Raw genomic sequence first — 26823 nt, 5'->3', positions numbered from 1 at the left:
TTCCTCGGCAGGGGTCTCTTTGGAACCATTTATCCACGGACATCAAGGGCCTACTACACTTCATTGTTTTATTTAGTTAAAGGCAAAATAAAAGCAAATCAAAATTAGTAGAAGAAAAGAGAATATAGTTTGAGAAATCAAATGGGCTTTGCATGACTTCATCCTATCAAAGTTCATGCCAACTGATTATACTTTCTTCTGCCTCAACTTCAGACAACTCTCCTGGAGCAGTTCCTGCCTACTGTAGACCCAAAAGCTTTTACCTCTTTCTTCTTGTCGGTGTTTTTCAGGAAGGAGTATCCATTTGCTTCAGGGTACAATGGTCTCTCATAAGTTGCACTGGTGAATGTGGTTTAGTTAGGCTAACCCAGTACAGTTATCCCTTGTTGTCCATGGAGGATTCGGTCCAGGACCCCATAGATACCACAATATGTGGATGCTCAAGTCCCTAATATAAAGTGATGCATATCTACATATAATCCATGCGCATCTCCTCACGTACTTTAAATCATCTAGATTACTTATCATACTAAAAACAATGTAAATGCTATTTAAATAATTACTATGCTATATTGTTTAGGGAGTGATGCTAAGAAAAATATTTGTACATATTTAATATAGATGAAATATTCTTTTAATATTTTCAAACCATGGTTCATTGAATCCATAGATGTGGAATACACAAATCTAAAGTGTTGTCTATATTTCTTAACCAAAATCCACCCCCACCCATGGAGCCTTATAACTCAAGTAATCCCAAAATTTCTTCCCCTTCTGTGAAATTTGAGTTCCATGGATATACTTCCCTTTAAAGGACTATAAACCATTGTAACATCTAAGATTGTGGGGTGGTTTGTCCCTCTGGTATACAGAATAATGACTCCTAAAGATGTCCACATTCTAATCTCTGGAACCTATGAATTTGATATAGTACATGGCAAAGGAGACTTAAGGTTGCAAATGAAACTAAAGTTGCTAATCAGCTGAACTGGAGATGTCAGGGTTGTCTTAGATTTTCCTGGTAAGCCCAATGTAACCTCAGGGTCTTTAAATGATGAAGAGTCAGAGAAATCATAATGAAAAATATCAACTACTTATTGGTGGCATTGATGATGCCACCAATAAGTAGTTGATATTGTGGAAGTGGGCAACAAGCCAAGGAATGCAGACAAAGAAGCTGAAAGAGCCAGGAAAATGGATTCAGAAAGAAGCACAGCTCTGCTGTATAATTAATACATATGAACTATAGGCCAGTAAGACACATTTTGGGTTTCTGATATTCTGAACTGTTAGGTAATGAATTTTTGTTATTTTAAACCACTAAATTTATAGTAATCTGTAATAGCAGCATAGGAAGTTAATACGTGCCATTCCCAAGAACCATGTTTTGTCCCCATTGTGGTGATTTTGTTGCCATGGAGAATGATAGTCTACTTCAGTCATTGTAAGTCTATTCCCTTTCCCAAGTACTGATTTATAACCAAGCATGCAACAGGATGCAAGGAGATATGATGACAGATCCCAACGTTTCTGGGAAAGGTATTTTTGCTCTTAAATAGAAAAGATGAAGAGACCCACAAACAGCAAGTTATCTTGTTTATCTACATATGGTTCCATCTACATGTATTCCCTGAGCTAATTACAGTGGGATCATAAGGGTAGATGGATGAAGAGAAAGTCCATGTGCTAAAAATAGCAGAACAGAAAAAATGCAAAGAAGCTGAATCTTTGCTTCCCTCATTAGGTGTTGACATGGCCATCCCTTGAATTGATGGATTTCTAGACTTCTTGGTATAGATGAAGACAAATGTACTTCTTCTTTTAGTCAGATTAGAAATGGGTCTTCTATGGTTTATCATCAAAAGCAGACTTTATTCCCTTTACCAGAAATGAATTCTTTCTATAAACAAAACACTCACCACTAGGTATCCCTTCATTAGCTGAAATTTAGAAAGATGAACAGAGATTTGAAGTAAAAGACAATTTCAGTCTAAGAGATTATAAGAATGAGAGTTTAATTAAAGATGGTCAGCAGACTTTTAAAAAAATCTCAGAGTAGCACTAGATGTACTTCTTGAGTGGCCATTGCCCACAGAACCGGCCTAACTCTCTCCCTGAGAGAAGCCTCATCCTGTATCCCATGTCCTCTAGACATCATATTGAGAAACCTTCCATTGCAAATACATGTCTCGCCTTCTCAATCCATGTGCAACTGGGCAAGATGGTCCCTAGGGCCCTTTTACCTGGCTAACACCTTTTCATTCTTTACAATGAAACTCAGATATTGGCTTTGAGAAGCAAAGCTTGGCATCCCCCATATACACTACCCAGGGAACATTAAACATTAATTACTTTAATTGTGTTCCCACAGAACCTTAGACACACCTTCATCTTGACACATCCACTTTTTCAAATTGTTAGAATTGCTGTGATTGTGTGAGTTAACATCTATCTCTTCCCTGCTAATCTGGACCTCAAAGGTAGAAACTTCAGAGGTAACCCCCATACCAGTACTGTGCCTGGCCCAGGAGAGGGAGGGAGAAAACTAAAGGGAGAGAGGATGAATATGAATAAAGGAGCTGAGTCTAGAGCTTGGATGAAACATCAGGACTGAAGATGCCATTTAGGGAGTCATCAACGTACCAATGACAGCCGAAACTGAAAACATACAGGAGACTGCCAAGAATGGTTCCTGCAGAAATATTTTCCATTAGAAGTAGGAGAAGGCAAAGGTGCCGAGAGGGAAACAGGGACAAAAAGAGTTTAGCAGAGGGTACCACAGTGCAGGAGGATGCAGAGGAGTCAGAAAGAAATAAGCTAGGAAATGGCCTTGGACTTGGCCTCTGAGAGATGACCTCCAGGAAAGAAATTTCACTAGAGTGAATGAAGGGAGAGCAAATGGTGGGGGTTCACGGAGACCGAGAATGGAGTCAGTGGATGGATACTGAGCACACGCCTCTGTCAGATGCTCACCCAAAAAGGAGGAGAACAAACCACATGCCTCTTTGCCTTCTTTCATTCTATATTCATATTGGATAATAGTCCTGGAAACATTTTTATATAATAAAAGAAATACAAATGACTTCACAAATTTTAGTCTATTTGGGAATTAGGCCTTTAAAGGTTTTACCAGGGAAGATATGAGATATAGGCGCTCTGCCAGGACTGGCTTGGCAGACTGGAGATTGACTACATGGCATGGATTCAGAGCTAAGTTCCTTTGTTCTAAGAGCAAAGGTAGGAGACCAAGAGCCAAGAAACTAGAGTTCTGGTACAAGGCTTTCCAGTGCCCATTCTATGATTTTGATTAAATCATTCATCTCTCTGGACTTCAGTTTCTACATTTCTAACCTTTTGTGGTTTTCTGATCCCACTCACTGGTACCAGGAAATAACCACTCAATGAATATTTACCTGTTAGTTCAATGTGCAAAGCATTAAGCTAAGAGGCTATTCTTCTAATGGAAAACTCTGATCCCTATTATCACATAAACCACTCTTGGGAAAAGTAACAATCTGAACAGTCATTAGTCATTAACATTAATGTGTGTTTCCTTGGTTATAATAATGGCAAACATTTCTTAAGTGTTTGCTGCATCCTAGACCCTAAGCTTCAAACTTTACATAAGTTTTCTCCTTTAATTGTCACAAAAACCATAGAGGTAAAGAACATTGTTATGCTCAGTGTACAAATGAGGCAGGTGTGACTTAGAAAAGTCCTTTTTCCCAAATCAATACAGTGATATCACAGGCATGTTTCTGAGTAAATGCAAACCAAGGCAGCATAGCCCACACCTGTTGCATTAGTCAGGGTTCTCCAGAGAATCAGACCCAATAGATTCTTGCTCAGAGGAGGCCAATCCTTTGTTCTATTCAGACCTCCAACTGACTAGATGAGACCCCAGCACACATGGTAGAGGGCAATCTGCTTTATTCAATGCTCAATAAATTAAATGTAAAACTGATCCAAGATACCTTCACAGAAATAGCCAAAATAATGTTTGAGTACCCATTTTGGAAACACGGCCCAGTCAAGTTGATGCATAAAAATTAACCATCATACCTGTGCCCTTATCAGAATGAGGCACTCAATAAGTTTTTAAATGTCAGTTCATCTCGAACATTTCCTTTTAGAGTCCTTATTTTGGTTAGTAGCAGAGTTATCCACATAGATGCCCAAGTCAACATTTTGATACTTGTCCCCAATTCTCCTTTTTCCCTTCCTCTGTGCACCCAAGTGCTTGCAAAGACCTATAGATCCTATTTGCTATTTGTCACATCCTCTCCATTCTCACAACCATAGTTTTATTTAAGGCCTTGTTATTTGTTGCCTGGACTGTTGCAATAACCTACTAACTCATCCTGCTTCTTACAGATGGATGGAGTCTTCCCATTCATCTTTCAACCTACTGTCAGAAGGATCTCCCTAAAACACAAATCTGGTCATGCTGCTGCCTTGGTTTAAATCCTTCAATAACCCCATCTCTTTAGTTTGGTGAAAAATTCCTGTACAATTCTGTCCCTATTTATTTTTCAGGCTCATCTCACATCATCCCCCATAAATCCTGTATTCTTGCACCCTATCTTACTGAAAATTCTGCACTCCCTTGAAATTGCCCTACCCTTTCTTGGTTCTAAATTTTTGCAAATGCTCTTTCCCTTCTGCCTCAAATGCCAGACTCATTTTTCTCGAAATCAGTAAAAACATCATTATTTTCTGAAAATGTTTTCCTAATATCTCTAGAAAACATTTCCATGCCTGACCACCTAGAGCATTAATACAGATTTTTCCAACTACTGTAAATAACTCCCCCTCTGTTCTGTAGATCCTTGGGAGAGTGTGCTATATTCCGTTCATTTGGTAACCTGAATCTTAACAACGTAGTGCCGGGACATATGAGACAAATACTTTCTACCTGTGTTGGAGACCTCAGCAGAAACACAGCCTTTTAGAGAATACATTTGTCTTAAAAAACACTGGCACTACCCAGAAATCATAAATATTTTCCTCAAGACAGGTTATAATAATGTATTTTTGTCTTTCAGAGTTTAAAAAGATAGTAAGCTTCCCAGTTGCTAAGAAAAATGATGAGCAAGTAAGAAAGGATTGGTAGAACACTGAGAAAGGACAGAGCTAGTCTAGACTGTCCCTTCAAGACAATGGCAAACACTAGAATCTTCAGACACACACACAAAAAAAAACAGACGAGGAGTTGAAATCTTTTAGGGAAGTAAGCTAAATGTGACACTCCAGCAGCCACACATTCAAGTACCTAAACTTTAGGAGTAGACCAGGGGCTTTGGGTGCACCCTGAACCATGTTTGTTATGGTAACAAACATACATAAAATCAGAGGTCACCTTCATCATAGGAAAGATTAGCTTTACAGTTCTCTGTAAACACAAGACTATTGATGATCTGGAGACACGAGGCTGTAAATAAGCCTTGGATTCTAGAAGGCATTAAAATAAAGCCATAGTATAATTTGCATCAGTTACAGAAAGGAGGAGGTCATTATTGAGACAGAAAAACTAGGCCTCTTACTCTGGCCAAGCCTGAAGATACACAGCAATGTTTCTGCCCCATCACTAACTTACTCAGCCCTCCTGGTCTCTATTTAGGAGTTGCTGTTACCAAAGGCTAGCAAAAGGAAGACCACAGTTCCAAACTCAATGACACTCAGATCACCGAATGTTTCAGGGTGAGAACACTTTGACAAATCTTTATGTCCATGAAGAGGGAAAGTGTATGGGATGAAATAATGCATACCAAGAATGCTGGAAACCCACAAACATAAATTATGTTGATGGATCAGGTCCTCTGGATCATAAAATTGAGGAGAAGAAAACAAAGGCATTAGTGTCAGAAGAATCAAAGTAATTTTTATTTTTATAATTGAGAGAGAAGTATACAAATTCCAAAGCAATCTTTAGTGTCCCTCAGTGAAAATCTTTCTTTGTTCATTTGTTTAGTTTAGGTTTTGATACAGTGTTTATGTAGCCAGACTCGCCTGTCCCACACTGGCCTCAACTCGTGATCCTCCTGCCTTACTCAGCCTCCCAAGTACTGAGATTACAGACCTGTGCCACTACATCCAGCCAAAGAAAGTCTTAAACTCTATGAGATTCACATTACTATTATTTTAAATACTTTTGTCTGTCTCCCCAGTCTCCATCTATGTGTGTATCAATTCTTCCTTCAGTGTCTGGTCCAATGCTGCCTCTTTATAAAGTCCTCCCATAATGTCCTTAGTTAGAACCAATCACCTCATCCTTTGCTCTTGCACAGCTCAGAACCTGCACCCGTATCCAGAAAATATTTTCTCATGTTGGCTCTAAGCTCTTTGAGGACAACAGTCATATCACATTCATCTTTGTGTCTTTTCCAGTACCTATCACAGAGCCTTGCTGGAAGTTGGTATATAATGCATCTTACTGAGTGTGACCAAGGAACATCACATGTTGTGGCACAAATAAAAGAAACCAGGTTCTGCTCTTGTTCCACCTTCATTAATCAAGTCCTACCTCCAGCTTGTTGTTTACAAGCAAGGAAGAGAAAAGCTGAATTCATGAGTTCATGCTGCTGAGATCAAGACCCGAAGCATATGTTGGCCCACGTGGAGGGCCTGATGCCAAAAGTCAGGGAGAAAACCAAAGTTTCTCCAAGGAAAAAATAAATAGTGGTAGAAGGAGAAAACCCCTCCAGTTAAGTAAAAGTACTATAGCCATCTCACACCTCTGTCACTGGATGTTTCCATAACATGATAGGATGTTAATACCTGACACACAGCTGGGTCAGAGGAGAAAGAGTACAAAGGGACAGCAGAGAAGAAGTCAGCCTCAGCACCCAGGGTTCCAGATCCAAACAACAGGAGGGGAGAAACTCCCAGTCCAAGTGAACTCCAAAATTTTATTACATAGGGCTACACATTTTAATAACTGAAATGAGGCTTCTTATATATTTAGGAATGACAAGAGAACTAAGAGTATGAGACCAAGGTATCTTCTAGATAGGAGTGAGGGAAACCTAGACCATCACATATGTGGAATCCATAGGAAGAATAAAAATAAAGAAGTGGTGAAACCAAAAAAGTTGAGCCTTGAGAACACTGTGTTAAGTGAAATAATACAGGCAGAGAAAGACAAATACTGCACAATGTCACTTAAATGAGGTATCCAAAAGCATTAAATTCATAGCATCAAAATGTAGAATGGTGGTTACAAGGGACTAGAGGCAGGAAGAAATGGGGAGTTATTAATCAGCAGGCATAAAGTTTCAGTCAAGCAAAACAAATAAGCTCTAGCAATCTGCTGTAGAACATTATAGCCGTGGCCAACAATAATGTATTACACATTTAAGAATTTGTTGAGGATAGAGCTAATGTATAGAATTTTCACCTCAAAAACTGAAATAAATACATAAAATAAATAAGTTGCTGTTTTAAAATAAAGAAGTTGTTCAATGGGGTCATACCTATTCAATATGCCAATTATATTTACATGTTTTAAGTCACTTCTCAAGTACGGCTTCCCCAAAATGCCTTTCCCCATCTAGACTCATGGAATGCTAAGGATTCCATGCTTCCCAGCAATCACACAGAGAATTCCATATTTTAATGAAAAAATTAAAAATCATTGATTTGTATATTAGAAAAAGAACTAAAATATCTTCTTCAAAAATAAAGGATTCAGCCATATCTATGTGAGGCAAACAAAATGTCTAGTTCTTTTCTTTTGGCTTAGACTCCTCTGATTGCATCTAAATAGGTAGTGGTCAGCACTGACCCATTATTAAGAAACCATATTAGGGAAGCTCTTTGGCTGCTGTGAGATTTGTACTATTTCCACTGATTGAACTCAATGAATTGGTGACAGAGGTTGAAAGAACCTGTATCCTACTACTCATAACTACTGGGCAGATACAGCCCTATTGATGAACATGAAGCCCCTTGGATAATTTCTTCGGTTCCCAACACACTAGGGCTGATGGAGGCAGACAGAATGTAGAGCCTTTCAAAGGAGAGGCAAAACTTCAATAGAAGCTTCTTCTTATCCTTGAAACTGTTTTGCTTGTTGTCATTTAGATGGAGGCCAAAACTATTTTTAACAAATATTATGATTCATGGTTACATTTAGAGCCTATTTTTTTCAGGGAAATTTTGGTCTCTGAAACTTAAACATATGTTGATAGAGCTTTTATCATGCCCCAGACACTGATGAGTAAGACCAGGTTGCTCCTACCCCGGAGAAGGTCATATAGTGTAGGTAGAAGGGAGAGATGTCAACAGACTAACACTGCAGTGTGTAAGGGAGACATCTGTGTGGCTGTTCTACCAGGAAGCCTTTGTTCCTTGCTCTACAAGAGCACCCAAGTTTACCTTTGAGAAACAACCACTCTGTGGGCTGGGCCCTACGTTTCAAGTGGTGCTCACCCCACCTTCTTCTTCCTATCTCCAGAGGTAGCTATTTGGCCCAAGCATATCTATGTGAACACACCTTTTGCAAGCCACAGTGACCGTTGATGATGAAGTTTCACTTGACACACAGTGGAGCCCAAGCCAGGGACTTCTGCTGGAACAAATGAGAGGGAAACACACCCTTTCCACTAAAGTTGCCATAGTGAGCTGACTGATACCCCTCAAAAGACATGTTCACCTGGAACCTCAGGGTATGACCTTATTTGAAATAAGGGTGTCTAAAGATATAATTAAGAATGGAAACTCAAGATGAGATCATCCTGGATTAGAGTGAGTCTTGAATCTAATAACAAGTATTCTTATAAAAGACAGAAAAGGAGAAGACACAAATATCCAGAAAGGAAGGTGATGTAACAATGAAGACAGACTGAAGTTAAGCAGTACAACCAAAGGAATGCCAAGAATTGCTGGCAGCCACCAAAGGCCAGAACAGAGGCATGGAACAGATTCTCCTCCTCAAGGAGCCACAAGGACCCTCCACAAGGAGCCAGTCCTGCCAACACCTTGATTTCAAACTTCTGGCTCCACAGTTTTGGGAGAATAAGACTCTGTTGTTTTAAGCCACCCAGTGTGCAGTAATTTGTTAAGGTAGCTCTAGAAAACTAATATAGTTGCTAAGCTGGCAGGATGCAAGCTTACAGCTGTCAGTGGCCATCTTCCCACCACATGGCAAAGAACAGAATAGAGCCATTGTACCATAAAGCAGACTCAGAGCTGCAGCATGACACATTCCTATCAACTTCATTTTAAAATGTGGAGCTCAGCCCATCTAAAGTCAGATTAACCCCTAGATATTTTTCAGTTTTTGATCTCTAAATTTCCTCTCTGCTTAAGTTTGAGTATTGATTGAGTGAAATAAATGCTTTCTTTAGTAAAGGTATACACAACATGCTGCAATTACAGAGACAAACTCTGAGGAATCTAGGAATCTGCAAAGGCTGGGTGGTCTCACTTATGCTGGGTCCTAAGGAATGAAAAGCACTCCAGAAATTTGTGGACACTGCATTTCAAGTAGACTTTAGTCTGCTTGACTAAATCAAGGATCAAAACATAAGTAGAAAATGGTCAGGTCAATTGGGCATAGTGATACAAGCGTTGGTCCCAGCTACATGGGATCATAGGCCAAGACTGACCTGGTACAAAAAAGCACAAGACTCTGAAAAATAACTAAAGTAGAAGAAGGTTAAAGTCGTGGCTCAAATGGTAGAGTGCCTGCCTAGCAAGTAAAAAGCCCTGAGTTCATGCCCCAGTACCCACAAAAGAAAGAGTTCAGGTCATGAGGTACAGCACAAGAGCACAATGGGTGGCAGGAGAAGGAAGGAAAAGCAAGCAATCCACCTGTATGTAGAGCATTGTCTCTTTGTCCTCCCTGCAGCTTGACAAACCAAAGATAGGAAGCCTGACTACAGAAGCCAAAATGGGCAACCTCAAAGGAGGGATGACAAGAGGTAGTAGAGGAACATGCACACTGGAGTCAATAAACTCTGGGTTTGCATCCATCACTGCTACCTACTAACTAAGCTATCTTTGGCTGCTGCATACTTTTTTGAGCCTTGAATTTGCCATCTCTAAAATAGAGATAATATTCGATTCATAACATAGTAAAATATTAGAGCAAACATTAATAAATATCAGCTCTCTCTCCTTTTAATGACTTATCTATGGAGAAGCTTAGATTTGGGAACAACAGGACAGAAAAAGAGACCAAGGAGAGCTTCTGTCTTCCACTGAGGCTTTTTGGGGACTTTGGTGTGCAAATAATTCACATTTAGTAGAATATGGTCCATGTTGGAATTTGTAAAACAAAAGGACTTTGGTCAAATCATAATTTCACACGCTTTAAATGAAAGACACACTAAACCTAATTTCTAGAGACAAAAGTATCAAATTACCCATTCCTACAGTCTTTGACTATGTGGACCTAGGAATGATTCCAAAATCACCACTGTATTACAAGAGCACAAAAATGTCCAGAAAACTGTATAATGATTAATGGGCCTTAAAATGAATTTTTAACACAAAGTTTTAAAAAAGCAGCAAGACATATGAGTTGAGGGGGAAATGTTTAGAACTACTATGAAGAACACTCAGGTCCTCTTACCACCTAGAAAACATAGCAATGAAAATCTCCAAATGGATTTTATTAAAAAAAAAAAAAAGTAACAACAACCTGAGGGGTATTTACGCTTTTAGCTCTTTTTCACTAAATTACAATGAAAGTTTGTGAGAAAATAATTCACCCAATGCCACAGCCCTGAGTCATCCATTCTGGAGCCACATAGTCACTCTGGATATACCCATCTCGATCTAAAGACCCCAGGACACACGCTGCTGATGGACAAGATGTCTTGGTAGAATTTGTCTCAAGGGCATAGATTCTCGTGGAAGTAAATAACCTCAGACCTCCAGACCTGGGACCTTGTCTCTACTTGAGCCAATGTCAACTCATACACTTCCTTCCCTTATGTCCACTCTAATCCAAGGCAACCCCAGCCCTTGCCTAGAAACCTGAAATAAATTTCTAACTCAACTTCCACTTCCGTCTTCTCCCTGCAATCCAGTTTCTGCACATGATCTTCTTAAAGCCTCATTATTACCATGGCATTATCCAAACCCCTGCAAGACTTCCCATTGCACAAAAATAGAATCCACTATCCAGCTACAGTCAATCAAGCCCTTGTCTGCTTATCTTATGTGCTGCCACCCTACCTGGCTGCCTCTCAAGTAAACCATAAACTGCATTTGTTTTGAATCTCAGGCTCAGAATCTAAGGCCCTGATAGCCAGGAACCAGATCTGTGAACTTCTAGCACCTACCATGGTTCTTGGAACCTCATATTAAGCATCAGGCATACAGCAAGAGAATGATGAATGAGCAAGAAACCCCCAAGGGCCCAGACTATGACTCTAAATATCAGAGGTTCTAGACCTTTAGGACAACTTGCTGTCAGAAATCACATCACACATTTAAATACCCAGAACACTCAAAGCCAGTTGAAAGAGGAGCAGTATATTCAACAGATTAATGTACTTCCTAATTTTTGCATCCACCCTACTTGTCAGATGTAGCAGAGATCTGGTTCTTAACTCAGATTTTTTTTTCCCACCGGAACTATAAATCTTCCATCTGGTTCTGGTTCTCAGAATTTAAGTGTAGCAATCTGGGCATTGGACTTGCTGTTATCTACTTAAGCTAATGCTTCTGTTTCCCAACTTAAACCTGGCACTAAACTGATTTCCTGGCTCTCCCTCCTTCCTTGCTATGTACCTTCCTATGGTAGACCCAGCCATAACCACATAGCCCACATCTCTCAAGGGTCACTAGGAAAAATGTGATGTTGAACAGTCAGAGTCCCATTTCTGCTACAGAATTATTTCATGTGGACTCCTGACCTGCAGCATCTATCTTTCTTCAAGCCACCTGCTTCCTGATAGCCTGTTAGGGTACACTCTCCTGCCATTCACTCATTCAACAAGCATTCTTAGAACATCTTCTAGAGCTTTCAATTACACAAAGATAAATAAGTCATGCTCTCCACCTCTAAAGAAAGAGTAATTAAACCAGGATGTGGTAACACTGCATGGTACCATTAAAACGTTCACAATGGCCCACATTTTACACTCTATGTGGTTTGCACAGAATTTTAGTCAGTATTCTCTCCTTCCTATGTGACCAGATAAGAGCAAGCACTGAAATCTGGAATGCGACCCTTTTATTTGCTTCTACTGATAATCAGCTGACCATAACAAGAAACTTTTCTGTTTCATGCCAAAACTTCCCTTGAACAATTTCTATTAAATGTTTGTTTATCCCTCCCTACCCTATAAAAGAAAAATCATTTGTCTTTGATTTTGTGATGGCTAGAGGCATCTGAGATTGGAGTATTCTCTTTATTGCTATATTCTTTCTTCTAAATTAAGGCTCTCCATATCAGAGCCAGGATTAGATTTCATTTGACAGAATACCTAGAAGAGAAACTTAACTAGCTGGGAGGAATAGGGAATGGAGACCAGAAAAGGCTTCCTAGAAATAACCAAGAGCGAAAGTACAATGAAATGTTAACCCAGCCAACTTGGGTAATGGCCAGGCATTCAAGGCTAAAAGGTGGCAAGCATGAATCTCATACCACATTGCAGGAGACTCGGGTCCACCCCAGGTCCTCACCAAGTCCTCACCAGGACTGTAATGTCTGATCTACACTCTACATGTCAGAGTTCTGTACCCTCCCCGAAACTGGCATTGCTCCCAAACATCCACACTCAATGAACTGGAGTCTCTCCTTCCTTAGTCTAGGCCTTACCCTCTGTGTATGGCCACACAAACATGTGCACACACATAGAGCTTCTTTCAAATGTGTGCCCCCAACATGTTATGGACACCTCAACTGAACTTCAGCATCTCCAGAACACCCAAGGGCTCCAAATGTAGATGTGACAGATTCAGTTCCTCTCTCAGCCTGTTCATGTCTCTCTATGTGATCTGATCTCACTTCATGGATTAGGCTAACTTCCCATAGCCTAGAGTGATATGAGACTAAAAGGACACAAAATATGTACAAATAGAGTGCTTGACTGAGAAACCTACAAGGTCAGGAATCAGGTCTGTCTCATTAGCACCACATTTCTATCACCTAGAGAAAAGCCCCAACACATAGTAGGGGCTGGAATATTTGTTGAATGAAATGTCACATCAGCTCGCATGAATAGTCTGTCTAACACAGGATTCCCTCTGGCAGTAACATCAAGCAACATTTTGAAGGAGAACACAGTGATTGCCCTCCATGATTTCCAACACAAAAGACTGGCAATATACTCTGAACATCCCTCTTTCCCTTAATATCCCATTACATGCATGCCAGCTGTGACACGTGATACCAATATGACTCCAGAGTCACATGGTTGTGCGTACCACTGCCTTGGAAGGGTGTCTGAGGTGCTACAAGAAGCATTATTTTTTCCTCACTGCTACAACTGCCAGATGATATGTTTAAATCATTACTTGAAATTCCTTTCCTGACCAAACCTCTTCCCAGAGCTGTTAACAAGAAACAAAATGTGCTTACTTGAGGTTCACTTTCTTTCCTTCCCCTGCCTGCATCTCTTGGGGCACCAGTGAATCATGAAATGGCTTTGGTCAGGTAGCACTGAAAGAAGAAAGGAGTCCAGAACCTGTCAAGCATGTGAATGCTGGAGAATAGAGTTGGTATGGCACAATTTTTCCAAGACACATAACCCTTGAAATAACTGGTACCTATTTCAATCAACTATTCATTTTACAGCCCTCTGATATTTTTATTCTTGAGCCATGTGTTTTTAAGGAAACTATAATTGTTGCTTAGTTGAGAAGTTATGAAGTAAACTTGGAAAAAAACACTTCTAATTCTCAGGCCAACTCTTTTAAGGCCTATAAAAATGACATAAATGGATTCTGATGTTGCTTCATTTCTGCAGAAGGGCGTTTTTATATTATGTGCTTCTATCAACACAGTAAAGTACAGATTGCACCTTAAAGCTCTCATCTAGTGCTGGAGTTTCCAAAAAGAATGCCTTTAACAAGGAAATGTCTTTGAAAAAGAAAAGAAAAGAATGATTTCTTTGAGGCTAAGCACAGGGGAAACACACTTCTTGCCATGACTTGGGCATTTAGCTCTAAGGGGTAAGTGCAGGGGCTATTGCCTGGCAAGGACAAGGAGAAATGGCACTAGATCACCTTATTACAGAAGCTAATTCCTCAGGGGAAGCTATGTGGTCAAGGACCCAAAAGCAATCCAAAAGGCTAGTGCAAATGTGGGCTCAGTTCAGACAGAACTTTCAACTGGGATGCAATTCAGTAACCAAAGATGGTGTTGTGAATTACATTGTGTCCCCAAATATTCATATGCTGAAGCCTTAGCCCTTGGTACTTTACAAAGTGACCTTTTTGGGAAACAGAGTCACTGAAGATTTAATTAATTAGTAGAAAGTCATACTGGCAAAGGAGGAGCCCTTAATCTAATATGACTTACACACACACACACACACACGCACACACACACACAGACTCAAACTATAACCTGAGGCTGATTCTTCTATTCTAGGGAATTCATATATGTACATTAGATAGATAGATAGATTCATAGTATCCTACTTATTACTAAGATATTAAAAGGATATGAGAAATATGCAGACAAGCTAGACAGGGACCCCAGCACATATTAGGATCCAGGAGAAAGTCAGGGTTCTGATCAGACAGCTTCATGAATACTAAGACCTTTTACTGCCTGTGTGAGAGTAGAGGCCAACCACAAGATGCTTCCACGTGGTAGAAGTTGACAAGAAACAGTTGATACATCATGATTCAAACCTAGGACACCAGATTCTAGTACCAGAACAATCACCAAGGATATGGAGAATAAGTCAAGGGTAGGCCAATACTGTAAGTTTGCCAAATATAGAGGGGTCCAGATCTTACTCCTTATGGCAGGGTCCATAATGGCAATGCCATGCCAAACCCTAGGAACTTATAGGTCAAAACTGGATATAAATCATTGGCTCTTGGTCTCTCTTAGGAACTGAGAAAAACTGAAACTGCTGCTAAGGGCATGAATGATACTGGGTAGGACTTGTGATGATGGAAAACAGATTGACACTGTCAGGGCAAGTCCATGCACTGATGGCCCATATTAAACAGCACTGAGTAATCATATAGATAAATAAATATGATTGTCAAACACTATTCGTGTTTTACACATATAAAACATTTCACAAATATATACTACATTATTACAAAGTTGGCATCCCAGTTTATATTCAATTTTTGTGCTGCTTTTTTCTCAGAAAACTATGCTTTTGCTGAAGTTATCTAAATTAATTTGATTCACACCACACTGTGCATTCCCTTTGGGATCTACCAACTACTACTCCACAATGTCTCATGACAAGTCTTTTTGTGACAAGCACTAAAGGATGCCCTCTCTTGCACCTTATGTTCTTGGGCAATGCCTCCAAATGTTGCTTTCACTAAGACAATGGTCACATTTACCCATAATTGTTTTGATCTCTGTTCTCTGATATACAATGACTGACCTGTTTGAAAACAGAGGCCATAATTCATCTCTGTCTCCTCAAAGTCTATACTAATATGGCCTAATACATGATGCCTGCACTATAAATGCTGGCTGAATCAATTAATATTTAGAAGGTTCAAAATGGAAGCAGAATAGGCAGATTAGATGGAGCCAATGCTGAAGGTACTATCTTAGGTAATATACTTGCCATGCTAAGAAAAAAATAGGATTGGTAACTACTAGGAGAACTGCTTTCTGCGCATTGAGCAAACTGCATACAGGCTCAAGGAAGAAAGACCACTCTTAGGCCATCCACTAGTAAGGATAGACTTTTAACATAATATAAATTAAGCCCCAGGATGGTGGAATGTGCCTGTAATCCCGGAAATTCAGACACTGAGGAAGGAGAATTGGGAGTTCAAGTCTAGTCTGGGCTACACAAAAAGATCCTGTCTTAATAATAATAATAATAATACAAATTGACAATTGTCAAGTAATTATCAGAGCTGTCCACAATAATATATGATCTCAATCAATTCTTAGACAATTGTTACCTTCATTGTACAGATTAGGAAATTGGAACCTAAAATGGTTGTCATCCATACTAATGAAAGCTCTCAAGCTTTCAAGCCTCACTAATGAAAGCTCTGAATTACTCCCCAGTGTTTTTTGACTAGGGATTAGGGCTGAACCTACAGATTATAGGCTTTGGTATTCTCTATTAAAACATGGCTTAATGGCATAAAAGCCCCTGAAGTTTCCCTTAGAGGTTACACATTAGCAAATAAAGTGCATAAGCCACGGTTGGAAACATCCCAGTGAGTGGCACCACGAGTTAAGCACAGGGACTTATGGGACCACATTGCTAAGGATAAGGCAAGATGCCCCAAACTTACACTAAATCTCAGCCCTGCTGAAGTTACAGTTGAATGAACCCAGTCAAAGACAACTGTCAGGTGACATGGCAAGAAACATTCAACAGTGGAGGGTGGCAAAAATACGAAGTGGAGTAGAATACCTGCCAAGAATGTTGTGGAGACAAGAGAAAGGAGAGGGCAGTGGTCAGGGGCCACTCAAAATCTTTGTTTTGTTCTTTCAGGCAGAACTGCCACATATGATTTAAGTTTGAAGGTAATTAGCAAATCAAGCAAAGCCATCTCTACTAATTCAAGTATCCTATCTACCAAGTAAGCACACTTTCCATCCTCATAACAACATATACCTTTGTAATGCCTTGTGGAAAGAAGTCTGCCTCATCCCCATTCCCTTCACAAGTATTAAATTGGAGTTTACGAAACATTCATAAGTATCATGTTACTTAATGTGATCACTTAGTAGAGGGTCCCCATCTTACAAAGAAATTAATTCTCAAAGAAGACCATTAACAGTTTCACAATCTTAAAACAAGGATTTAAAGAACTTCTGACTCCAAAATGGATTCCACTGCATCGAACAGCCATTGTTTACTAAAAACATAACTACAGCATTCAAATTATAGACTTTAAAGCATTTATTTGAATGCTGTTTGCTACTTCACATTAACAGCTGCTGTTGATAGTTGGCAGTTACTAAGCCCCAAATATTAGGAAAGGCCAGAGTGAAGAACAGCTTTGAAATGACACTCTATTTGATCAGGTTCTGCAGTAATTGTTAAAATCATATACACTTTCTTTGGATTCCTCCAAAGCTTCCACAATACTGCTGCACCTGCAGTTCTAATTTGCAATTTTCTCAGCCCTCCTTTGAAGTTATTCTTGCCAATTGCCTGATGTTAATATTAATTAAATATGATTTGCAACTTGAAATGTGGTGTTATCAATGGAACTCAGCTGTAAGAATATAAAGTAAAATTTTCAATTGAATTAAAATGTTTCCTTTCATTCACAGTATTTTACAACGTTAATACTTTTGTCAAATTGATTTTTGCCTGCTGGAAGTCATTTTTCCAAAGCAATGAACATCTGAGGGGAAAGCTGCTCCTTATGATTCTTTTCTTTCTGTCATTGAAAATACTTTGTTTTAATCTTAAAGGGAATCCATTTCAGTTAATAGAAACTTGGTTCATGTTTATAACCCAAGGCGGGGGGGAAGCTTTCTTTTAAAACAATACTAAGTTAAAAAAATATGATCAGTGGGCACATCTCTATTTTATACTAGGAATGAGATTTCCCTTATTTTATTGCTTGACTCTCACTAAAAATAAGTTGCTCTCAAATTATTGGCAAGTGTCAGTCATTTTATATACAAAAAATGAACTAATTGAACTGGTTTATTACATTTACATTTTAAACGATATTCTAATCCAATGACCTCTATAGTACCTTCCAACAGTGAGATTTTAAGATTCTGAAAACATATCAGACAATATTCAGAAGCTTCCAGTATTTGAAAGTTAGAGGGGGAAAGTCACATATAGTAGAAAATTTGACAGATTCAGGTCTATTCTGCCGCCTATAATGTATGCAATGATGACTTGAAAGCCCATCATCTCCAATAAGCTATTCATAAACAAGATGACTGATTAAAGGAGGTGTGTCACCATACTTTGCAAATCCACAATAAAAAGATATGCTTTCACAAATTCCTTTTATCTTCAAAGATAAAGCTTTAGCTTCCTTGCCCCTTATAATGATAGTGGAACATTAACATTTATTATCCTGTCTTCTTTTAAAAATAGTATAATAAGGTAAGACAACGAAATGAAAGAGCCTGTCTAAAGGCTCAAGGAAGTCATTTATTGAGTCATGTGCTACAAGAGCCACAGCTTCTGATAGGAAAGTATGACCAACTATCATCAACCCCTTTATTATAATATCAATGAAACATTATGTTGAATAATTAAAATAAGACAAATAGAGGACTGTGGTCCTAACAATTGAGGGTGTGTAACATGAGTGATGAATAAGTCTTAACCAACAGCAACTAAGCTATTCCCTTCCCTCGAGCCAAAGGAGACCAAATGGAGAAGTAAAAATAAATTAGGCCAGAAGGGACTTTCTGAATGTTCATAATTTTCAAAGTGTTACAAAAAAAAAAGAAGAGAAACTCCTGGAACTACAAAAGCAATTGAATAGCCAGTTCACATTGGTATTTGCAACCCCCATGGCAACCCTACCACACACCTCTTACTTCCTTGAGCCTAGGAAAGTCAGACACTGGGATCCCAACTCCTACTCCAGTCTGGAACCCTAAATTATCATTATGTCACTCCATCCATATAAGTTCTCAAAATTAAGTAGAATTCCTTAACACTTCAAAGGAACTTCTTAACTGGTTATATTACAAGCTTCCTTATTAACTAAATTCTGCCTACATAGCACTCCTCTCAGTCCTATTGCTAACCTTTTGTTCTCCTGAACCACCTCCCTTCTTTGTCCCTGGAAGCTATTCCCTTGAGTACTTCAAATTATCCCCTATTTTGAGTTGAGCTATCTACCACAAAGATAAGTTGAACTCCAAACCTCAGTACCACAGGATATAACCATTTGAAAATAGAGTCATTGAAAATGTAATTAGTTAAGATGAGGTCGTACTGGAGTAAGGTGAGCTTTCAACCCAATATGACTGCATCCTGATAAGAAGAGAAGACAGAGAGACAGATACAAGAAGATAGAAGACAACCATGTGATGACAGAGGCAGTGATGATAGTGATGTATATACAGTCCAAAGAATTCCAAGGATTGCTGCCAAACATCAGAAACTCCAAGGGCAAGGAAGGGTTCTACCCTACAAGTTTCAGAAGCAGCATGGCTCTGTCAACACCTTGATTTCAGATTTCTAGCCACCAGAGCTAAGATGCAAAGAGTATTGTTTGAAGCCACCCAGATTGTTCTTGGCTCTCACAGACCTGGAAAACTAAAATACCCTTCTCACTGCTTAGATCTCTATAACTATGTGGCACCCTTTCAGCTATACCTTTTGGCAAAAGATCCTGTTCTTATATGAAAAACTACTCAAAATCCTTCATTGTACTTTATCCCACAGTATAACCCTTTTTCAAAGACAACTAAAAGCCCTTCCCTAAGCACATACCTACCAAGAGAAGAGAACACTCTTCCCTACTCTTAGCTTCCTATTGCTGTATGTAGGCCATTATTTCCATTCCTTATTTTGAAGCATTTCCCCCAAGAGTCCATCCTCAGCCCCTTTTGCTTCTCACTCTACATGTTCTACCCCAGAAAACACAGTTCCTTCCTCAACTACCAATTTTGTATGAACAAGTTTCAGATCTACATCTCTGTTCCTGATTAGCTCAGACCAGTGTTCCTTGTCTCTCTTCTCCATAGTGAGGTGCATTGGTACCTGAAGCTCAGTGTGTTCATGATCAAACTCAGTGTCCCCACTCCAGACCAGCCTTTCTACTATTGGTTCTCTGTATAGTATTTGCTTCTCTGAGTTGCCCATTTATGAAATTTTATGCTTAATTTTAATTTCTTTTTTACCCTCAAGCTCTGAAATCCATCAGTTACTAAGTCCCATAGACTCCCATCTCAGAAATGTCTCTCAAGTCTGTCTCTTTTTCCATTTCCATTATCACTGCCCTGTATCAAGCCAAAACTGATATGGCAATGGCCTCCTAACAGTTCTCTCCCTCTTCCACCTAGTATAATCTTAAGTGCATATACTGATAGATTCTCTTATTAAGGAAAAGTCTCCTGTTTTGTCTAGAAAATTAAGAATAAAATAACCTATGATTCAAAATACTCAATTATGGGTCAACATTGAATCTTTCAATTTTGTCTCCTGTACTAAGCACTACGCTCCAAATTGTTCTATTTGTTGATCCTAAAATGTTTTTGGCTTCTCCAGCAAAAATTCTATAACCAAGACATGCCATGAGCTAACACTATAACAGTGAGCATATCAAGGGGCTATTTGTCTTTATTTTATCAGACATTTCTTATCTCCCCTTCACAAGGATATTGCTAGAGAAAAGTCATCACTGATGTCTGTTCATGACTACCATTCAATCATAAACCTTATCCTCCCAGATTCACAAAGGACACCTCCCCAAGTCTAAGATTTTGTTAAAATTAAAAGTACTCTAAGCAAACTGTACAAGCAATTCATCACTAAATGAGTTTTCATTTCACTATCATTCCATTATGATCTTCCTGAATTAATCAGAGGTAAGATATACGATGCCTCAATGTACACTGAAAGTTCTTAGCAATCAATGTTTCCAAAGACAGAAATTTAGAACCAAGTATGCACGATTTTATTCATAAAAGTTGGGGAAATATATAATTTTACTAATAGGCAGACACTCCAAAAACTGAATTTATACATCTCCTTTTCAGTCAAGATACTAAGATTTTTACATATACACTACTAACATAGTGACAGAGATGTCATCGATGTTGTAGTAAGAGCAGCAAATGTTACAGAACTAATGAATTTTCATTAGAGTCATCAGATAATTTCAGAATGGGTTAAGTTGCTACTATTTGCCATTCCCATTAATATCATTGTCATGTAAAAGGTTTAATTTTCAGTTATTTTTGTTCTAGATAAAATCTTTGTCATTAAAATGAGGGATGATTTTGATATTTAATATATTCCATGGCATACTCTAGTGTGGTACTAATTTGGCCTTTTCAGTATTCTGCATATTAATTGACAATGAATCTCTCCTCTATTCCCCAGATAAGTGGGAACTGAAATAGAATGGACAGCCAGTCAAGTCACAGAATACTGAAAGGATCAACACAGAAAAAATGTGTTGCTCTAATCAGTAGCATACACAGGCACTAAAATTATTTTCTTCATATTAATGACTATGATAGAAATAGGAATAATGAATGGCACCCTCTGAATCTTTTTATGTGACAGCATTACCAAAGTACAGCAGTGCTCCCTAAAAAGTGAAAACTATGGGTTTCTTATTTTAGTCAAAAGAATAAAATGATACTCTCACTTAACTTGTAGAACAATAAATTTTATCAGATTCCAAATTGGAAAATTATGTTCTGTATTGAATTTTTCATAGTAATATGTTTTGTGCACATGAAATGTATCCTGGCATTGAAGAATGTCCAGGATCATTACAGAAAACTTATTTCAAGACATGCTCTGTTGTTTCCTTCTTGTGTTGAATTATCACTCTGTAAGAGTTCACATCGGCTGCTTAAATAATGCATTAAACCTGCTTCCAGAAGCTATTGTTTTCATCTGAGTGGGCATTTCCTTTAATGATAAACTTGGGACTCTTATACAAGAAGATAATATAATTTAAAGTTCAATGGAAGGTTTTCAATCATTTATAACAATAGTGATGTAATTTAAAATTCCAAAGATCAAAAATTATGCTATCATGGATGCAGCAGCTGTGAACAGTTGTCCAGTAAAATCAATTAACCCAATCTGTCTAACAAAATTATTCCTTTTCTGCAGTTTCTACAACAGTACAATCATAGAACAAATGTTAAATATACAAAACATTGTGCTTAATATATTTCCAATTCCTATTACGAACGGAACAGTCTCCAGGCATCCACAAGTCTCACAAGTGAAAGTCTTATTTTAACCCTGAATACTCTTTGTACTTGGTAATTTTAGCTAAGTACAAATCATTCCCATGATCTTTTACTGAATTGAAACCTCTAGGACAGATATGAATTGATCAACATCATTTTCTTTCTTTAACTTAAAAATTATTGAAAAATATCCAATGGACACTTTAACTTTTCATAAAATGTTATTATCCCTATAGAAAAATCCATTCATTTTTAATAAGAGTAATAGAATTTGAGTAATAATTATGTCTCCTTTCATCCACAAAGATATATTACTGACCAATTAGCAATAAGATTTGTACTCTCAGTTGTTTTGTTCTATTTTTCCAAGTAATGGATGGCTTTCCAACCTCATGGGTAAATGTACACATTGGTGAAATGTCTACAGAAATTCAAATAAGCACTGTGAAAAATGCCCAGATTTTAGGTTGGGTGTGGTAGCACACATCTGTAATCCCAGCACTCAGGAGGCTGAGGCCAAAAGATCATGAGTTCAAGCCCAACCTGGGCTACATAGTGAGTTCCAGGCTACATAGCACGACCCATCTCAAGAAAGAAAGGAAAGGATAAAGGAAGGGGGAAGGAAGAGAAGAAAGAAGGAAGCCAGCCCAAGAAGGAGCTCATTAGCACTTTATCATAACCAAGTTTTATTTTTTAAGATTCTTTTTTTTTCTTTACTCATTTATTCAAATGTGCATACACTGTTTGGGACATTTCTCCCTCCATCTCCCCCCCACTCCCCTCACTTCTAGGCAGAACCTGTTCTGCCCTTTTCTCCAATTTTGTTGAAGAGAAGACATCAGCAATAGTAAGAAAGACAGCGTTTTCGCTAGTTGAGATAAGGATAGCTGTACAGAGAGATTCCTAGCATTGCTTCCCATGCACAAGTGTATTACAACCCAAATTGATTCATTTCTACCAGACCTCTTCATTACTTCTCGGTCACCTTCCCATATCGACCTCTGTCATTTTAAGGTTACTGTGTTAGTTCCTCTGTAGTGGGCACATCAAACATTTCAAGTTTTGGGTCTCCTACCTATCCCCATTCCTCCTGTATGTGCTCTCCCCTTAGCGTGTGACCCAAGTTTAATAATATTACTGCATTTGCCCTAGATCTAAAGTCTGCATGTGAGGGAGAACATATGATTTTTGGCTTTCTGAGCCTGGCTTACTTCACTTAAGATGATCATCCCACTGTAAGCTTCTGAGTTTTAAGTAAGAATTTTAAAAAGCAAAAAGTCAACTACGATAATAAAAATATCACTTAAGTATGGCATTGGGGGTTATTTTGGTTTTGCCTTCAAATGATTACTAGTCTTAATACCTCTAGCTTGGGATGTTAAATTCCACTGACTTTTAAAAAATTTAATGACTTGCTAATGTAAACATCGTCTAGAACAATCAAATAGTATGCCATTTATTCAAATTTACAGTGGCTCTAATGTGCTGACAAAGTCCCTCATCAAAGTAGACAACTTCAAAAAACATTCATCTGAGTCAAGAGCTCTATCTCCTCAACTAGCACCAAAGTATACCTTGATAGAAATATGAACAAAAAAATCATTTACAATATATCCAGTTTCCCTTAACAGTGGTCATCCTGGGTCACAAATCTGTAGCAGTTCTTTTATTCCATACATATCAGACAATGTTTGGAGTTATTCAGATTTCAGCAACCCCTCACATCCAAACACAGTCGTGTGGTAAATATGTGCTCACCGATTTCCCTTGAGATCTGGGTGAATGCCTCCACACCGCTCTCTCCATAGTTCCCCTCGGAAGCCAGGGTTGACACATAATTCCATCCCAGGGCCGTCACAATGTCTACCATGGCTTGCGCTTGGTAGGAGTCAGGTGGAACCACCCGAGAGAAGAAGTCATACCTGGTGTTGTCACTTAGCTCTGGGGCAGTGGATGCATAGCTAATTTGAGGTATCTGCAAAACAAATCATAGGTCATTTTATGCATGAGTGATGTAGAATGAGGGACTGTCACAAGAGGCTAAACAACCAAAGATATAACAGAAATCTAGATACCTCAGCCTCAATTCAAAATATAGTTTTAGAACCACCAATTTAATTTAAAAGTATTTCATAATGGTCCATAGGCTTACTTTCTTCTGATGCACATACTTGCAAGCAGAGAGAGAGAATTTAGTTTGCTTCAGGTTCCATTGTTTCAGGACTCAAAGGAAAATATTTATGCTTTTTGCTGTTATTGCTTTTTATTCTGTACTTAATTGTTCTGTTGAAGAAATGAGAGAGAAGGTTGACGTCCTAGTATATACATACATCAGAAAAAGGTCACCTCTGAAATTGTCTTTGGCTTTAGGATATAAAGGCTGCAATGACTAACAGGAAATTTATTATGAGATGTTTTTGGATACTTGATACCATTTAAATCTTAAGATTGCATTTTTGGTAAATTACTTTAAATACATAGTTTTGTGAGTCTATTCATTGCTTCTTTGTATAATCACTAAATAACACAAAAATATCTGGGCATAGCTAGCCAGGTAACCTCTAATAAAAACATCTTTCCAACTTCTCAAAAAAACTCAAAGAAAAAGAATCCAGATCATAACTTCATTAAGAAAAGAGATTATTTTCTGAAATAAACAGGGCAAATTGCTAGAGCATTTTTAAAACATGGGAGCATATGTCATTCCCCAACAATTTGGAAGGGTAAGCTATACAGCTAGGTATTTCATCATTGTTCAGCTGCCATGCTGGATTGTGGGTGAAAGTTCAAAGGTCAAATTAACTTCAAGATGCCTAAACTCATATTGTTTGTTTAAAGATGTAGGACTGATTCATACACAAAACAATTAAGCTTATTCACAATCAGAGCCTGTAGCTAATGTCATTGCTCATAAAAGGATGTCAGAGGTTACACTTCCATCTTCTCAGAAGTTGGACAGGTTGTATATCCTCTGATCCAATGGTCACTGCACTCTTGACATCTTTGAAAAACATTCTTCTACATAAGTCCTTCTAAGTCTAGTGAGCCCTACTCCATACTGGTGGCTAGTGAGGTCATACTGAGCATCCCAAGATACAAATAAAAGCATTGGTCATCCAGTGCAGAAGCAGAATAATGTGCTTGGAGCTCTCTGGGGTGCTACAGGAGCCATTCAGCTTCTGTGTAACCTGCATTGACCTATCTACCTATATTGGCTGTAACAATGATGACTCAGTGGAACCTATTTAATCCCAAATTTCTTCTTGGTTCTGTTCTCCTGGTGGAGACCATGTTAACTTATCAACATTGTGTGACCATGAAAAACATCTGACCTTCCTCCTCCAGCCCTTTGCTTTCTCTGCCAGATACGGGCCTTATCCTGACAGATGGTTGCCTTGCATAGGTTTGTGCCTTTGCAGTACATGACTACTCAGCAAGACACTCCTCTAAATCTCAAACCACATGCCAAACCTTGGCCTTTTTCACCTTTTCTTATTTACTTCTAGAGAACACAGGAAAGAAGCCATGGATGATTCAGTGAGATCTGCCCCCTGCTAAGTAAGATTTTCCTGAAGATCAAAATCCTGTGCATGTCTATGTTCTAATGAAAAAGATTTGGCACTATGACCTTCACACTGGAAGAAAATCTGTGTATGTGTGAGTAGGGTGTGTGTGTGTGTGTGTGTGTGTGTGTCAGGGGAAGAGGAGAGCATTCTAGAGGAACTTCTACAGCACTGTAACATTTCTTTATCATATTTGAAGGCATAACCTTCCCACTTTCTCAGAGTCCAGCAGTAAAATGTCTTATACAACCCCCACCCTATCTATAATAATGAGCCACCCTTTTCTAAAAATGAGCACAAAGTGTGAAAATTGAGTGTTTGAAACCAAAACTAATTATCTCAAATTACTACCTTCAGTCAGTCACTTCCAGGGCTGTTTAATTAGCAGTCAGCATCATGTTTAGGATTAATTAAACAGGTGTAAAGGGGATATAAAATAAAAGTGCAGATAGAAAATGGTTGTTTGATTAATTCAGTAATGGACTTTCTCCCCACAGTCTTGAGTTTCCTCTTTGGAGATCAAAGTGCGAAAAAGCAATGTGGGAGTATGTGTCTGTATTTTCATTTGTTAGTTTTTTTGTTATGTTGAAGTCTACAATTATATAAATCATGGTAGAGCAATAGTATTTCAAGACAACTTTCCAAGCTCTCATGAAGTCACATCTTTTTTTTTTTATTTTGTGGCAGTAGACCACTAAGAATTGGCCCATTAATTAAGCATTTTAATTTCTATCCCAGCATTCCCAATATTTCCACTATCCTCAAATTAAACCCCTCCTGATATCTGAAGTGAGAATTTATTAAAGACTTGGAATGTTTTTGTTCATTTACCTAGATCAAAACCACCTTAACTATCCCCTTCACACTGGAGATTTCATCTATCACAAACAACTACCACAATAATAGAAGGGTGGTGGATTAGGTAGAAGAGAGAGAAATCAGAGGAAAAAGAAGGAAAGCATACCAAGAAAAGAAGGTATTAGGGAGGCAGCCTTTATCAGTTATCCTAACTTTTTAAAGAAGTAACATCCATTATATTCATTCCTCTATTAACTCTCACTTATTAGCTTTGAGAATAAAATCCAAACCCTTCAGTCTGGCTCAGAATGACCATCAGATTCTGTGCCACCCTCCCTCTCTGCCATGTCTTCTGCCCATACTCTGACAGCATCTGCACCCTTGTGCATACTGTTCCCTATTCAGGGATACTGTCCTCATCTACATGGTTATCATCTACACACATTCATGATCACCTCTTTCTGG

At 38.5% G+C, this 26823-nt stretch overlaps 1 protein-coding gene across 3 annotated transcripts in view; it reads right to left on the bottom strand.

The window, feature by feature from the left end:
* The window catches only part of Grm8 (glutamate metabotropic receptor 8), a 767244-nt gene that overhangs the window by 606833 nt on the left and 133588 nt on the right, over positions 1-26823 (bottom strand). For all 3 annotated transcript variants that reach the window (XM_074063968.1, XM_074063975.1, XM_074063963.1), the window contains exon 3: positions 23756-23972. In XM_074063968.1, the coding sequence (XP_073920069.1) occupies positions 23756-23972 (217 nt within the window). The remainder of the gene's footprint in view (positions 1-23755; positions 23973-26823) is intronic.

The sequence above is a fragment of the Castor canadensis genome, chromosome 2 (genome assembly GCF_047511655.1).
Source record: "Castor canadensis chromosome 2, mCasCan1.hap1v2, whole genome shotgun sequence".
In the NCBI taxonomy this organism is placed as follows: Eukaryota; Metazoa; Chordata; class Mammalia; order Rodentia; family Castoridae; genus Castor; species Castor canadensis.
This window is presented reverse-complemented; position numbering and strand designations above follow the sequence as displayed.